A 13,135-nucleotide genomic window follows, 5' to 3' on the forward strand; every position below is an offset into this window, starting at 1 on the left:
GAAAAGGAAAAGGAAACCAAAGAAGATACACTGAGAAAAAAGACAAAACCCTACAATCATCAACAAACGAAAGAAAAAACAGGTCACATTCCAAAGTTCAGGAATCACAATGGCATATGGCTTTTTAACAGTAACCCTGGAACACTGAAAACATTGGAGCAATGCCTTCAAAATGCAGAAGAAAAATTTCTATGCAAAAATTTTACAGCGAATAAAACTATTAATCTATTAGGAGGGTAGATAAAGGCATTTTTAGACATGCAAAGATACAAAAACCTTACTAAGAAAAAACACTTATCTCAGAACACTGTTAGAAAATATACTCCCCAAAAATGTATGGGGAAACTGGGGGAACAAAAAAAGGAAAAAAAGAAAACATGATATCCCAGAAGCAGGGAATCAAAACCGGGAGAGCAATATAGGCATTCAACAGCCATGAAGCAGAATGAAGTAGAATGGTGGCTGCCAGAGGCTGGTGGAAAGCGGAATGGGGAGTTAGTGTTTAAGGGGTACAGAGTTTCAGTCTGAGAAATGAAAGACTTCTGGAGATAGATGGTAGTGACGGATGCACAACAATATTTACTGTCACTGAGCTGTACACTCAGAAATGGTTAAGATGGTAAATTTTACGTTACGTATGTTTTGCCACAATAAAAAAAGTTTGCAGCAGTACATCAACTGTAACAAAAAATAAAAAGATTACCCCACAGAATTTAACACCGTTGGTGTTTTTTTTGGGGGGGGGTAGTAATTTGTACCTATATATATCTCTACCATTACTGCCATTTTGTAAAAGTACTCCACTATTGAAATTACTGCAATTCCAAAATTCCAAATTACTGCAATTGCATCAAAAATTTTCGGAGATGACTGACGTCAAAGCATACTACAGGACTATAGTAATCAAAACAACATGGTATTGGCATAAAAAGACACACAGATCAATGGGACAGAATAGAGAGCCCAGAAATGACCATGGCTATCTGATCATTTAATCCATAACAAAGGAAGCAAGAATTTACAGTGGGGTAAAAACAGTCTATTCAATAAATGGTGCTGGGACACCTGGACAGATACATGCAAAAAAGTGAAGCGGGACCACCTTCTTACACCATATACAAAAATAAATTCAAAATGGATTAAAGACTTAAATGCAAGACCTGAAAAACCATAAAACTCCTAGAGGAAATTATATGAAGTAAATTTGCAGACATTACCCTTAGTAATATTTTTACTGATATATCCCCCAGGCAAAAGAAGCAAAAGAAAAAATAAACATGTGGGATTACATCAAACTAAAAAGTTTTTTCAAAGCAAAGGAAACCATTAATAAAACAAAAAGACAACCTACTGAATGGGAAAAGATATTTGCTAATGATATATCTGATAAGGGGTTAATATCCAAAATTTATAAAAAACATACAACTCAGCACCAAAAAAAAAACAACACAATTAAAAAATGGGCAGAGGACATAAGAGACATTTTTCTAGAGGACATACAGATGGTCAACAGACATATGAAAAAATGCTCAATGTCACTAATCATTGGAGAAATGCAAATAAAAACCACAATGAGCTATCACCTCACACCTGTCAGAATGACTATCACCAATAAATCAACAAACAACAAGTGCTGGCCAAGATGTGGAGAAAAGGGAACCCTCCTGCACTGTCGGTGGGATTGCAGACTGGTATAGCCACTATGGAAAACAGTTTGGAGGTACCTCAAAAAATTGAAAATCGAACTATCATATGACCCAGCAATTCCAGTCCTGGGTATCTGTCCAAAGAAATCCAAAATACTAATTCGAAAAAATATATGCAACCCTATGTTTACTGCAGCACTATTCACAATAGCCAAGACATGGAAACAACCGAAATGCCCATCAATAGATGACTGAATAAAGAAACTGTGGTACAATTATACAGTGGAGTATTACTCAGCCATAAAGAAGAATGAAATCTTACTATTTGCAATGAAATGGATGGACCTAGAGAATAGTACGCTAAGTGAAATAAGTCAGATGGAAAAAGACAAATACCATATGATATCACTTATATGTGGAATCTACAGAACAGAATAAATGAACAAACAAAACAGAAATAGACTCAGAGATATAGGGGAGAAAAACCTGATGGTTGCTAAAAATCTGATGGTTGCTAGATAGGAGAGGGGATGGGAAAGAAGCAAAAGGGATTATCCAGCATAAATTAGTAATCACAATATAGCCACAGCGATATGAAACACAGTTTGAGGAATATAATCAATAATGTTGTAAAGATTATGTAGGGTACCAAATGGGCACTTGTCTTATTAGGGAGGACACTTCCCTATGGCCTGTGTAGATGCATGACCACTGCGCTACACACCTGAAGCTGAAGTTGAATAATATTGAATGTCAAGTATAATTCAACACATATATATATAGAGAGAGAGAGACTCACGGGATGTGTAGTACAGCATAGGGAACATAGTCAATGGAATTGTAACAGATATATACAATGTCAGACAGGTAGTAGATTGGGGGGGCTATCACTGTAAGGGGTGTAAATGTCTAACTAGTACATTGTTTTGTACACCTGAAACTAAAAACAAACAAACAAAATCAAACAAACAAAATTTTTTTCAGAGATGAAAACCTTTTAAGCTCATGTATACTAGTGGTTTTCACTCTTAGGAATTAACCAGAGATGTCCCAGGGATTATTCTGGGGAATGAAGGCAGGTAATAATATAGAGCCTTCTCCCACCCCACAACACTTAGCTCATCAGGCTTGTGCATGAGATTTTATTTTTAAAAAGTAGTGCAAAACTGGATCAATCCGCATTCTCTGTCTCTCTCTCTGTCTCTCCCTCTCTCTCCCCTCCCCCCAACTCTCTCTTCTAATTATTCACCATATAAAATAATGAAAGTCACTATTCTAATTCAAGGCCTGAATTGAGATCAGAGTTAAGTGACACACTCAAGGTCACAGAGACAGTGATGATGCTAGGACAGAAATCAGGATTCCAAAACTGACTAAAACTATTAATCTGAGAGAGCAAAGTTTAAAAGGTAAAGTTTTCACAATTTAACCAGGAGTAAATGCCTTGAAATTTTATAATTACTGTTCTAGTTTTAAGATAAAGCTCTACTGAGTAGGCTCATCATGGACTTAAGGGTACTAATGATTAACTGCGGGAATTTAAAATGCTTTAAAACTACTTCCTAGATGTTCTCTAACACGACTGAGCCTTTTTCTGCTCAAATGTAATGAAGACAAATGAGACACTAAAGACCTCTTGGTCGCAACAAAGACATTCCCTTAAACTTAGAACATAGGGCTCCAAAATGTTTAGCTTAAGCTACAAAATGGATCTGTACACACCATTATTTATTTCCAATGTTAGCTTTTAAGTTAGTGTTTCTTCTTGTATGATTCTGATATGTTGTGAAGATAAAAGGGCTGTTCTTTCACAATAACAATTGCATTTGGAGGATCCTAAATGATTCAGTACAGAGAGCATTCACACACTGTTCAGCATGAGAGCACAGACTATAACAGAATACCTACTTCTGTCCATGTCAAATTTATATACAGAACATGGTTTTAGCGCAAGCCTATCACAGTTATAATACCCCTGGTGTATTAAAAAGACTTACAGTGCCTAGAACAGGCCAATCAAGATGGAAATTTAAAAGGTAGCCACACATTTTCCTTGTACTTTTTAGTTTTACAGCTTAATCTTTCATTTAAAGAGCCAAAGGGCAAAATGTTAACATCTGCTACATCTAGATAGTAGCTATAGGAGTCTCTATTATTATAACACTCATTTTTTTATATGTTGGAAATGTTTATAATTTTAACCAATGATAATCCAAACTCAGGGTTTCCTGTTCAGGTTCTCTCCTCACTTTCGAAGGACTTACTGGAAAAGAATGATCTTTTTTTTTTTTTTTTAAGGAAAGAAACTGAGAGATTTAAACAAATTTCTGAATGCCTGAAAACAGGTAAAAATGGGTAGACAAAGCAAAACTGATCAACTCCACAAGAAGAGACTCTTTTGTTTCAAAGATTAATCAATCGGCTGCAATGCAGCACCTTGTTTAGGTCCTGCTTCAAACTATTAAAAAAAAAAGGTGAGGTTATATACTTATTTGGTGATATTAAAGAATCATTTATTCTATTAGATGTAATAATGGTATTGTGATTATGTTTTTAAAAAGTCCTTGTCTTTTAGAAATACATCCTGAAATAGTAAAAAATAGAATAATATGTCTGAGGCTGGGTTAAAACTAAGGGGTGGGGGGGATGGCGGAATAGATAAAAACAATATTAGCTACATTAACTGCTGAAGCTGCTAAAGCTGACTGATAAATATATACAGATTCATCTACCACTCTCTAGTTTGGAATATATTTACAACTTTCCATAATAAGGGGTTTAAAAAAAAAACAGTAATAGAAAAAACTACAGCCCATAACACATGGTGGGAGGGAAGCATGCAGCAGAGATGAGAGATAAATAATGGTCCCAACAGAATCTTAGAGAAAATCCATAGTTGGAAGGTATGAAGTCCTAGAAACAGATGAGTTAATTAAAACTCTTTCTAGAAAAAAGGTCTAGTCAGTTCTTCCTTTCCTCTCCACCCTTGCCTCCCCCCCCAAAAAAGAGCAAGTCTCTAAAGAAAATAAGCATAGTCTTTGGAGAGAAATAGGCCTCCCGGGGTATATGTTGACCCTATTCATTCTGGCATCTAGAATATTCATGGCCTGACAGCCAGCTCTCAAAACATTTAAAGAAAAGTAAAGTCTAGCTCACCAGTTGAAAATCAATAACCAGAGCTTCCAATCAGCTTTCTAATTTCCTCATCCTCAACAATCAATGGATAACCAAGAATTATAAGACATGTGGAAAAATGCTAACACAAAGGAGAAAGACAAGGATAAAAGAAAAACTGACCTTTGAGGAAACAGTTTACCTAGAGGATAGAAAAGAACTTCAAAATTCCAGATTTTATATCCATAAATTAAGAATAGGATACTAAGAAAAAGCCACAATCCATTTGTAGAAATTAAAATGAATTGTCAAAATAGAATATTCCATCGAAGGTTCAAAAAATAAAGGAAATCTCGTAAGATAGAGAACAAGAAAACAAAGAGATGAAAAACATGAATAGAAAATTCAAAGACCCAGGGACTTGAATTCAACGCCCAAAAAACACACATTTCAGGAAGAGAAATAGGAAAAACATGAAGGAGTCTGTCAAAAGAAAACCAGCAGAAATTTTCTCAGAAACAGATACTGTGTTTCCCAAAAAAATACGACCTAGCCGGACAATCAGCTCTAATGCATCTTTTGAAACAAAAATTAATATAAGACCCGGTCTTATAGTAAAATAAGTAAATAGTAAAATAGTAAAAATAAGACCGGGTCTTATGTAATAAAATATAAGACCGGGTATAATATAATATAATACCTGATATAATATAACATAATGCCCGGTCTCACATTAATTTTTGCTCCAAAAAACACATTATAGCTGATTGTCCGGCTAGGTCTTATTTTGGGGGAAACACAGTACATGAGTCTTCAAACTAAAACAATTTATCCAGTACACAGAAAAGATGATCCAAATCTCAGCATATCCTTATATAATTATAGACCACCAAGAATTTAAAAAAAAAATGCTAAAAGTTTCCAGTGAGCGATAGAAATAGGTAATACATACAAGTAACATCTACGCTACAATTACATAGATTTGCACATTGTACCCAAAACTTACCTTGTACTTACACTCACCACAATGCCATTCTCCACCTATCTGTTCTCTCCACTTATCTGTTCTCTACCTGTCTTCCCAAACCCAATTCAAATCTTGTTCCTTTGTGAAACTTTTCACCAAGTTGTTTATATAAAGTGATCTCACCCCCTCCTTGCACCATTCATTGGACATTCAATCTGTATTACCTTATGCCTTACTTCTTGAATTGCTGTAGTCAACTGTCATTTCTTGGAATTTATTTAAATTGTTGGTTCTCAGAAAATAAGGGCACAGTCTTAATTTTTTATTTTTTATTTTTTTTGGTTCTTTCACAGAATCCTGCAGCCAGGAGACATCAAATGCCAGATGATCTGAAACTGGTTCCTGGGACATATTTTAACTTCATTAGTTGCTTATATTTCGTCTTGTCTTTTAGAAGACGTAAACACATAATAGCACAGAGATATCTTTTTCCAAGCCCCCACAAGCTGCAAGTTTTATTTTCTAATTGCAAACTACGTGTCCTCAACAGTGAACAACAGTGGGTTTAGTGCCTGACAGTATACAATTCAAGGTTAATGGAAGTGGGTGGAAAAACAGAGGAGACAGGCCACCCTAAGTTATGAAACAACTGCCTTTGACCAATATCTATGTAGGTAGTTGCTATTCCTCATCCAGATAATAAACCAACACAACAATAAAATTCAAACAAAGTCTGGGTCTAAAATTCTACAGACCAGAATCAAATTTTAAAGATTCTATCAAACAGTAAAAATGCCTATGACTTGTCGTTTCAAACTTCCAGCACATGCTGAGAAGAGACAAAGGATAAGAAACCTAGCTGGTTACAGGATTATTATGAAGTGGATTTAAAAAAAAAAAACTGATTGACTCAAATTTTAGAAAAGGCTTTTTTTCACCCTGTTTACTGTTCATTTTTTAAAAAATTGTTCACGAACCTCCTATACATGAAAAAACTCTTGAGGGATGAGGGTATAAATATATGGGAATGATTTTCCAGTTCTAAATATGAGTCAGGTTGTCTTTCTTAGCAGGGGCAGCAGTGGGGGGGGGGGGCTTAAAAAGAAGAAAAATCTGTTAAGTGTAGCAATTACTGCACATCCTTTGTTTCTTAGACTTCAAATATACGGTTCAGCTGGCAACCAAGATAATAGAAATGGTCTATGTTCAAGAATTAGTTTTGTACTAGCTGTCACTAAAAGTTCTAGGAAAGGAGGAAGGAGGTCCTTCAAAGAGTGTTTCCTTACTGCTGGAGCTCTAACAAGTACTAAGAGTTTCCTTCCTCAGTACCATAGCCCCATTTGATGTTTCAGAGAAGCTAAAAAGGCTGAGACTCTAGGCTGAGCTCTGACAAGAAATCTCGTGATAACTACCAGTGTAATAAAACTGACAGACACCATTTCCAGTCAAATAAACTGTTACTTCAGTTTTCATCTAAATTATCTTTCACTCCCTTCAAGGTTATAGGTGAAAGTATTAAAAGCAGATCCACACATATAGTCATTACTCCCTTCTAGACACTGTTATTTTCAAAATAAAATATTTTCGACGCTCCTACTGTAAGCTACGCATCCTTCCACCAATCTGTTACTTTTTCCAAATACAATGCATATCTAACATCAAATGAAAAGAAAATAGCAATAAATGTGTCTCTTTGGGAAGAATAAACATATCTGTAGTCTAATAATAAAGTGTGAATACAAATTGTTGAGAAAACACTATAAACTGATGTATTCTGACAGTTTGTTTTTTAATCACACTTTCTACCACTTGCTTTATAATTCTCAATACCAGAACTAGGTGAAACTTATCTGTGTGGACATGAATATAAATGTGAAAACCACTCCTTTTGACCCTGTTCATGGTAGTTTTTTGGGGGGGAGAAAGGACGTTATTAATTAATATATCACTTTGACTCAAAGGTTTCTGTAAAATATTATTCTGGAGGCATTATTTTAAATTAACTAACATGTTTCTAATACTTTCAGTGAGACATTATAACATCATTTCTATTTTTAATAAAAATATTCAGGGAACAAATTTTTAAAACATTCACTGACGCCTATACACTAACATATATACATTTTTTTCAATTTACTATGACATGGAAATCTCTCAGGAATTCAGTTTATTAAGAATGGGAATCTATTCTGTCACCTAGTCAGTGGGGATGGTTTGTGCAGATCTACAGGAGAGAGTTAAGTTTCCTAAATATCACTTACAATTTAACTGGAAATCCAGAAGGAAAGGTATAAACAATATTCTCAGTTCAGTGAGAGGGAAATTAAAAAGATATAAATATATCTGGATCTTTAGCAATTTTTTTCCCTTCAAGTAAACTGTAAAAAGGTATATTATGTTTACCTACTTCCGACTACAGCACCAATACCTTTCTATTTAAGTTCAAACAAAAATATTTCAAATGGCCCATTAAAATAATAGAAATACCAACCCCTCACCTTGAAAAAAATTCACAAAATACCGTAACTTTAAAACCTTTGCTTGAGTTGAGCCTTTATTTGATTACCAGAAATACTCACATGTGTGGGTTTTGAACTCCTGTAGGATTGGGATTCAGAGTAAACCTTGCTGTAGATTTGAAAGGTGGATTTGCAAAATTCAACTTCAGTGCTTTGCGTTTACCTAAGAAATAACAAATAAAAAGTAAAAGTTTCAAGTACTATAAAACAGGTACTATTCTGAGGGCATAAGAAATTCACACCAAAAGGCAGAAAAATTGGCTTTAACATATAGTTAATATAACATTATGAAAGGCAACAAAAAATTTCTCAGAATTAAGAAAAAGTAAATAATATGATCTAAAGTTATTACTATTCATAAATTATTCATTATGTTCCAGTGAAACAGAAAACAATGCTCAGTGCTTCAAGTTTATATGGTTCAGAGATGCTAACATTTTTGCAAATGAAAATACCACTATAAAAATCATTTACCTCAACAGAAATATTGGAAAATACTAAATTCTGCCTTGCTGTTGTTATACTTTAATGTCTTAGTTTAATAAAAATAGTTTTGCCTCAAATGTAATAGAAACAACTGACTGAAGAATCTAAAGCATTTGCAACCATATGGGCTAAAAAATATCATGGTAGAGTGAATTTCAAATTAATAGCATGGATATTCCAAATAATCATTTATTTGGAGCAATTTCTTTGGAGTGCGGAGGGAGAAGGTATCCATATTTTATATTATACAAACCAAACATGTCCATTATAAAAAAGCCAGAAAATTCAGAACAGATAAAACAAAAATATATATTACACATACACCTATAAAATATATTGGGTTTTTAAAATATATTTATATAAACTTATAAATCCAGCTACCCCAAACTAATCATCTATTGCAGACTATTTTCTATACATAGATACAGACAATATTTTTTTTCTCTACAATTAAAATCACACCACAATACTGTTTTATAACATGCTTTACTGACTGACCAAACTTCTTTCTATATCAATAAATCTTACAAATCATTTCTTTAGGATTCTAGTATATAGAAACTTTGTAACAGACTTGGGTTTTTAAGCATTTCTAAGCACATCTTGGTTTCACATACATATTAGGGATATTTTTTCCAGCATTCTCTCTTCACCATTTATTATACATGTTCTACCTTCTCAAACAACATCTCTGCAACCCAAACACTTTCCCACCTGAGTGGATTCAAAAGACTTATTACAGGGCTCACGCTGCTCTGCCTAGCATTTTCGGTGAGGTTTGAGAGTCTGAGTGTGCCATACTCGTTGGAGGAGACTGCAGGGCAAGAGCACAGATGTGGCTCCTGGATCCGCTCCCAGGGGTGGCCTTTCTACAGCATTATGTGAATTCCCAAGGCCAGACCCATCGTTTTCAGAAATAAGCATAATACAGCATGATTTTTCCACTTAATTTGCCTTTCAGGCACCAAGAATTTACTTTAAAGTGATTTTTGTTTGACAACAAGCAGAGCAAGGACATTCAAATTAAACATGCAAAAGGTACTCTGAAAAATGGCATATTTTGCTGTATTAAAAAAGCAAATTCTGTATATTACCAAAAAAACTTTAAGAAATTAAAATGCAAAAATTTTAATTCAAATTGGGAAAATCCTTATAAAATCAGGAACGCTAAATAAAGATATCACACAAATCAAGAAAAATAGAAAAACTAGGAAGGGTATGAACAGTAAAGCAAAATTAAAGAATTATGAAAGGCACCATCACTAAAAACAGTTAATATTTTTCTTCATGTGAAATTGGCAAAGTTTAGAGGTTTTATTTTATACATATATATATTTTTTAATGATAACATGTTAATCAAAATGACTAGATAAAATAATCACTAGTACAATACTCATACATTGTTGGTAGAAAAGTAAATTGATGTAACTTTTCTGGTGAGAGGTTCAGCAATATACAGGAAAATTTTTTAAATGAATGTACTCTTCTATTTCTTGGAACTTTGTCTTCAGAAATATTTAAAGGCAGAGGATTATTCCCAGGCCTTGAAACCTAATGGAATTTTCCCTGCTGGATTCTGAAATTGCTTGGGACTGCTAATTCCTTTCTTCCTTCAGTTGTCTCCTATTCTCCCTTCGATTTTATCCAATGCCTAACCCACCATTGCATTTTGGAAGCAGACAGATAACTTGTCTTCTTGTTTCTAGGTTCAGAGAGAGAAAGGAATTTTGTGTCAAACGGATCACACTCATAGTCTCGCCCACATACCTGATCGAGATGACTTTGGTGATGAGACTTGGAACTGCTGAGCTGATGATGTCTACGTGAGATCTGGATTTGACCTGATGCTACGAGTTAAGAATTTAGGGATATTGGAGAAGGGTGAATGTATTTTGCATGTGGGATAGATGTGAATATTTGTGGGCCAGAAGGCAGACTGTAGCAGACTAAATAGTGGCCCCCAAAGATACCAGATCCTAATCCCTGGAACCTATGAATGTTACTTTATATGGCAAAATTAAGTTAAGGACTTTTGTAATCATTAATTTGAATAAGCACAATGCCCACAAACTCCCCAAATCAAATGCTGAACACCTACCCGGTACATCATCCATGATCTGTATATGGTGAAAAACTGATAAAAGAGTAAGATCAAATGCAGGACAGTAAGTGAACAAAGAATCATTGTGAAAACTATCCAAAGAAAAACACCCAAATCGGCCATTTCTACAAAAGCCCAATTTGAAGGGACAGTAGCTAATCTCTGCAGGCAAATAAAATCTATTACTACAATAAAAACTTACTCACACTGTTTTATTGAAAACAAATATTTATATATAAAACACACAAAGATTCCGTTTCAGCATTACATTCACATTTAAACAAAAATAAACTGTGGTCTTTAAAGGACATTTACTGCAAAAACAAAAACGCACGTGTGTAACAGAATGTGACTTAACTTCCATAAATTAGATTTAAACCCACTCTACATTTCAGAAATATCTGCAACTACCTTGAAAACTACCCAAGTACTGTAGTCTGATCTTTCACTAATAAAATATACTAAATAATTCTATAAAACTTAAAAGCCTCTGTAAGCAAAGATGACTCAGAGCCTAAAACTGGTGCCAGGAGGTTTAGGGTAAGATCCAGCTACACGGCCTGTTCTCAGCAGTGTACCCCAACTCTCCAAATGATGGTCAGTTTAACGTGAGCTCACAAGGCAGTCTGGAGGACGACAAGAAACACCCCAGAAAGTCACCGAAAAGTGAGATTCAGGGAAGGGGTAGAAAGAGGCGACTTTTACAGTGCTTTCGAGGGCACATTTCTGGCTAGCTGTTGTTGATCTGTAGGCACGAGCCGTTTGTTTGTTTTGTTTTTTAAACATCTCTCCTCCAATTAACTTTCTCTAAGAACCTCTTTAGGACTGGTCTTTCTCAAGGGCTCCCAAAACTAAACCCTAAAGGCAACCTGTCACTATGCAGTCAGATAACTTTAATGACAAAACTACAAATAAAATGTAGATCGATATGGACTTTTTTCAAAAGCCCGCACAACTTCCATAGGGAGCAAAGGGTGTAAGGAAAGAAATGATATCATAGCTGACCTATGCAGATTGTTAGACGCTAACAGGAATTAAAATCTTTGTACAACAGGGTTTAAAGTAATCAATCAAGAAAGATTATAAATTTGTGATTATAATTCCTCCTTTGGTGAGGCTGACACCAAACAACCAATTCCTAGCCAATCAACAGAGATAAACAACCCTCCTCTTTATCTACAACAGGGCAGAAACCAGGCATGATCAATCTTCTTAAATTATTTATATGGCAGGAGAGGTTTTCTCCCCTATGAGAAAATACTGTCTTTGTAAATTTAAAACCCAAGTTCAGTGCCTGACATAGAAAATGCTTTCAAATGTTTATTGACCTGGGAATAAATGTGACATGGACAGCCCCAGACAACTCAAGTGCAGGTCAACTTAGCTAGAATAAGTTTCTGTTGTTTGCAACAAAGCACCCTGACTGATGAGAAAACCAGTACCTGTCCTCATCCCGCCGCGTTTCCAAAGCACTGCTATATCCTTCAGGGCGATACTGCCTACATTTTCCATGTTGTGGCTCAGAGAGTAAATGAGGACATCTGTTCAAGACCCTGGGAACACAAGACTCACAGCTGGCCCGGAGGCTGGCCTAGGTGCTCAGCAGCCTACGCCCCACTCAGGCAGGCCAAGGACTCAGGGGACCCATCTCCACACCACCCCTGAAGCTCTCCCCGAACACCCGCTATGATTTCAACAGCTTTGTCCACATCATCTAACACAATTTCTTCCTCAGAGTTCTCATGAGAAGCATCCCCAAGCATGGGACCTTTAAGAATACTCAGAACAATGATTCTGAAGAACAAGAATGTGTCCGAGCATATCCACTGACTAAGGCCCAGGAATATCTTTTACTGTAATTCTGAGCACAGAGCAACTCACAGGCTCACAAAATATTGAAGTTGGAAGGAAGACATCTTTCAGCTTTATTTAGCCTTCAGCAAGATGAAAAAGAGCCGTGAATATTCTCCCTCCACTATCTTCTCAAGCAACACAAACCTTTAACATCACTTTGTACAATCAGCGAAGCTGGCTCATGAGTTGATCAAGTTCAACCTTGGCCAAAGACCCACAAGGGCAGCTGAGAGTCCACCGCTCAAATATGGACGAGGACGTCCGCCACCAAAAGCATCTCTCCTTCACCTTCCAGATGAGGAAAAGGTGTCATTTCCTCATTATTCACTAAGAAGAAGTATTATTTATAGTTGTCAAAAACATCAAAACCAGTCTGTCCTCAGAGGGATACTGTTTACACTAGTCCATCTTGCAACCCTCTCCCATCCTCTGCAAGGCTGTTCCCATC

General features: G+C 35.6%; 1 protein-coding gene across 3 annotated transcripts in view; it reads right to left on the reverse strand.

Moving 5' to 3' along the window:
- MAP2K4 (mitogen-activated protein kinase kinase 4) overlaps positions 1–13,135 on the reverse strand; it is a 113,058-nt gene that overhangs the window by 71,193 nt on the left and 28,730 nt on the right. For 2 of the 3 annotated variants that reach the window (XM_081028571.1, XM_081028570.1), the window contains one exon: positions 8,307–8,409. In XM_081028571.1, the coding sequence (XP_080884697.1) occupies positions 8,307–8,409 (103 nt within the window). Of the gene's footprint in view, positions 1–8,306; positions 8,410–10,830; positions 10,867–13,135 lie in introns of all 3 variants that reach the window. The other variant, XM_081028569.1, reaches the window with a different exon arrangement.

This window comes from Rhinolophus hipposideros (assembly GCF_964194185.1).
Source record: "Rhinolophus hipposideros genome assembly, chromosome: 20".
NCBI lineage: Eukaryota > Metazoa > Chordata > Mammalia > Chiroptera > Rhinolophidae > Rhinolophus > Rhinolophus hipposideros.